The following is a 2850-nucleotide window of genomic DNA, read 5'->3' as shown; positions in this document are numbered from 1 at the left end:
AAAACCATCATCAGCACCAAGATCAAAACGACAAGAATCCTTCAAAAAACAGGAAAAAACTCCTAAAACACCAAAAGGACCTAGTTCTGTAGAAGACATTAAAGCAAAAATGCAAGCAAGTATAGAAAAAGGTGGTTCTCTTCCCAAAGTGGAAGTCAAGTTCATCAATTATGTGAAGAATTGCTTCCAGATGACTGACCAAGAGGCTATTCAAGATCTCTGGCAGTGGAGGAAGTCTCTTTAAGAAAATAGTTAAAACAATTTGTTAAAAATTTTCCATCTTATTTCATTTCTGTAACAGTTGATATCTGGCTGTCCTTTTTATAATGCAGACTGAGAACTTTCTCTACCGTGTTTGATAAATGTTGTCCAGATTCCATTGCCAAGAATGTGTTGTCCAAAATGCCTGTTTAGTTTTTAAAGATGGAACTCCACCCTTTGCTAGGTTTTAAGTATGTATGGAATGTTATGATAGGACATAGTAGTAGTGGTGGTCAGACATGGAAATGGTGGGGAGACAAAAATATACATGTGGAATAAAACTCAGTATTTTAATAAAGTAGCACGGTTTCTATTGGGGAAAAAAAAAAAAAAAGAAATCCCTAGATGTGGAACTGTGAGTCAGAGAGAATGGATCTTTTAAATATTTTTGCATAGATTGCCATGAAAAGGTCATACCAGTTTATACATCCACCAATATATGAGTTTCTTTTCCAACCTGTGAGAGACAGTTAAAGCATAGTTGTTCAGAGTCCAGGCTTGAGAATCAGATTTCAAAGGTATGAATCCTCTCCCTTTTTCTTTTCTTTTTTTTTTTTGAGACAGAGTCTCACTCTGTCGCCCAGGCTGGAATGCAGTGGGGCCATCTCAGCTTCCTGCAAGCTCCATCTCCTGGGTTCACACCATTCTCCTGCCTTAGCTTCCCAAGTAGCTGGAACTACAGGCTCCTGCCACCACACCCGGCTAATTTTTTGTATTTTTGTTTGTTCGTTTGTTTTGTTTTAGTAGAGACGGAGTTTCACCGTGTTAGCTAGGATGGTGTTGATCTCCTAACTTCGTGATCCGCCTGCCTCGGCCTCCCAAAGTGCTGGGATTACAGGCGTGAGTCACCACGCCTGGCCCTTTTTTCTTTTTAGAGACAGGGTCTTATCCAGGTTGGTCTCAAACTCCTGGCCTTAAGCAACCCTGCCACCTCAGCCTCCAAGTAAACTGGGATTACAGGCGTGAGCCACCTCGCCCAACTTCCACTTTCTAGCTGTATGATCTTCAGAAAATCAGTTAAATTCTCCGGGCCTTAATTTACTAATAGGGTTCTTGTAAGTATTAACAATTAGCTACTATTATATTTACCTTCTTTAGTTCCTGAGACTTCTATGCACAGAATATACTTGATGTATGCCACAGAACCTATACAAAGGTAATTAGAACTAACAGGGAATTGTATGATAATGACATGGGACATGAGAGCATTTGGAACGAGATAAAAAGGCTTACCTCCAGGACAGCCTTATTAGGAGCAGAGGCAAACACAGGTTTTGTGGGTTTGAAACTTATGCATTTGTAGGTTTCTCTAATTATAAAGATAGGAAATCATAAAATCAGGTACAAGGGCTTGGGAGGGGTCTAAAGCTTAAGCCTGATGGAAAAAAACAAAACAAAACAAAACAAAAAAAACCCATCTCTGGTTGGAACCAATAGCTTATGAAAAAGTAGAAAAAAGTCCGATGCATGGGGAGCGCCGGTAGTCCCTTGAGGTGTTTGAGAGGCTGAGGCAGGAAGATGGCTTGAGCCCAGGGAGTTTGAGGCTTGTAAGTGTGCAGTGATGGTAAACCGCCGCTGTACTCCAGGCTGGCAACATAGTGAGACACTGTCTCTTAAAAAAAAAGAGTCAACACTTGCCTGACTGGAACAAAAATGAGAAACCAGTGTAAGAAAATAACAACTATTTGCCGGGCGCAGTGGCTCACGCCTGTAAATCCCAGCACTTTGGGAGACCGAGGCGGGCAGATCACAAAGTCAGGAGTTCGAGAAATTAATAACTATTACCTCATTTGACTATTTTTACACCTGTAGGGAATGAAGCTCAGAGGTCACACAGCTAGTAAGAAGTCAACACCCTTCGGTGTGGGATTGATGTGGAGGATAGGCATATACAGAGAACACACAAGCAAAACACCATGGTGCAGATTTTGACAGAAAAGCCCTATGATTAGTAATGAGTGTGAATTCTTCAACAAAGTGATCAAAACCAACTTCAGTCCTGCATTCCTCTTCGCCATCAGGAGTTTGGCGCCTGGAGGCTGCTAGCTGCCTGGTTCTTTTTTTTTTTTTTTTTTTTGAGACAGACTGTCACTCTGTAGCCCAGGCTGTAGGGCAGTGGTGTGATCTCGGCCCACTGCAAGCTCCGCCCCCCGGGATCACCCCATTCTCCTGCCTCAGCCACCCGAGTAGCTGGGACCAACTAGCCCTGGTCCAGCTCATTCCGCGAGACAGCAAGCTTCTGAAAAGCAAAACTAGGAAGCTGCTTTCCAACATAAAGTGGAGGTTTCAACACAGGAGACTTTAAGCAAGTTCAAGTGTGTCTGTACTTGGTATGGCTGATCGGCAGGACTCTGGCCGATCCGTTGGACTCTGGCCTTCCCAGCTCACATTAACGGACAGTTCTGCCCTAGGGGGCGCTTAGCCTGCGACTGCAGTCCTGGAGGAAGAGTTGGGCGCAGTTGCTGGGGTCTCCACAGATGAGGCAAGTTGACCGGGTCATTTAGGGTCCTGCTCCGATGGCAGCGACGCTGATCCTGGAGCCCGCCGGCCGCTGCTGCTGGGACGAGCCGGTGCGAATCGCCGTGCGCG

The 2850-nt window shown here is 44.4% G+C and overlaps 1 protein-coding gene across 1 annotated transcript in view; it reads left to right on the top strand.

Moving 5' to 3' along the window:
* The first annotated feature begins 2709 nt into the window (after positions 1–2709).
* LOC105541881 (acyl-coenzyme A thioesterase 1-like) overlaps positions 2710–2850 on the top strand; it is a 17562-nt gene continuing 17421 nt past the window's right edge. The window contains exon 1 of the mRNA XM_011983151.1: positions 2710–2849. Within this exon, the coding sequence (XP_011838541.1) occupies positions 2778–2849 (72 nt within the window). The 5' untranslated portion in view covers positions 2710–2777. The remainder of the gene's footprint in view (position 2850) is intronic.

The sequence above is a fragment of the Mandrillus leucophaeus genome, unplaced genomic scaffold, assembly GCF_000951045.1.
Source record: "Mandrillus leucophaeus isolate KB7577 unplaced genomic scaffold, Mleu.le_1.0 Scaffold246, whole genome shotgun sequence".
In the NCBI taxonomy this organism is placed as follows: Eukaryota; Metazoa; Chordata; class Mammalia; order Primates; family Cercopithecidae; genus Mandrillus; species Mandrillus leucophaeus.
Note: the sequence above shows the minus strand (reverse complement) of the source record. Positions and strands in the feature narration are given on the sequence as shown.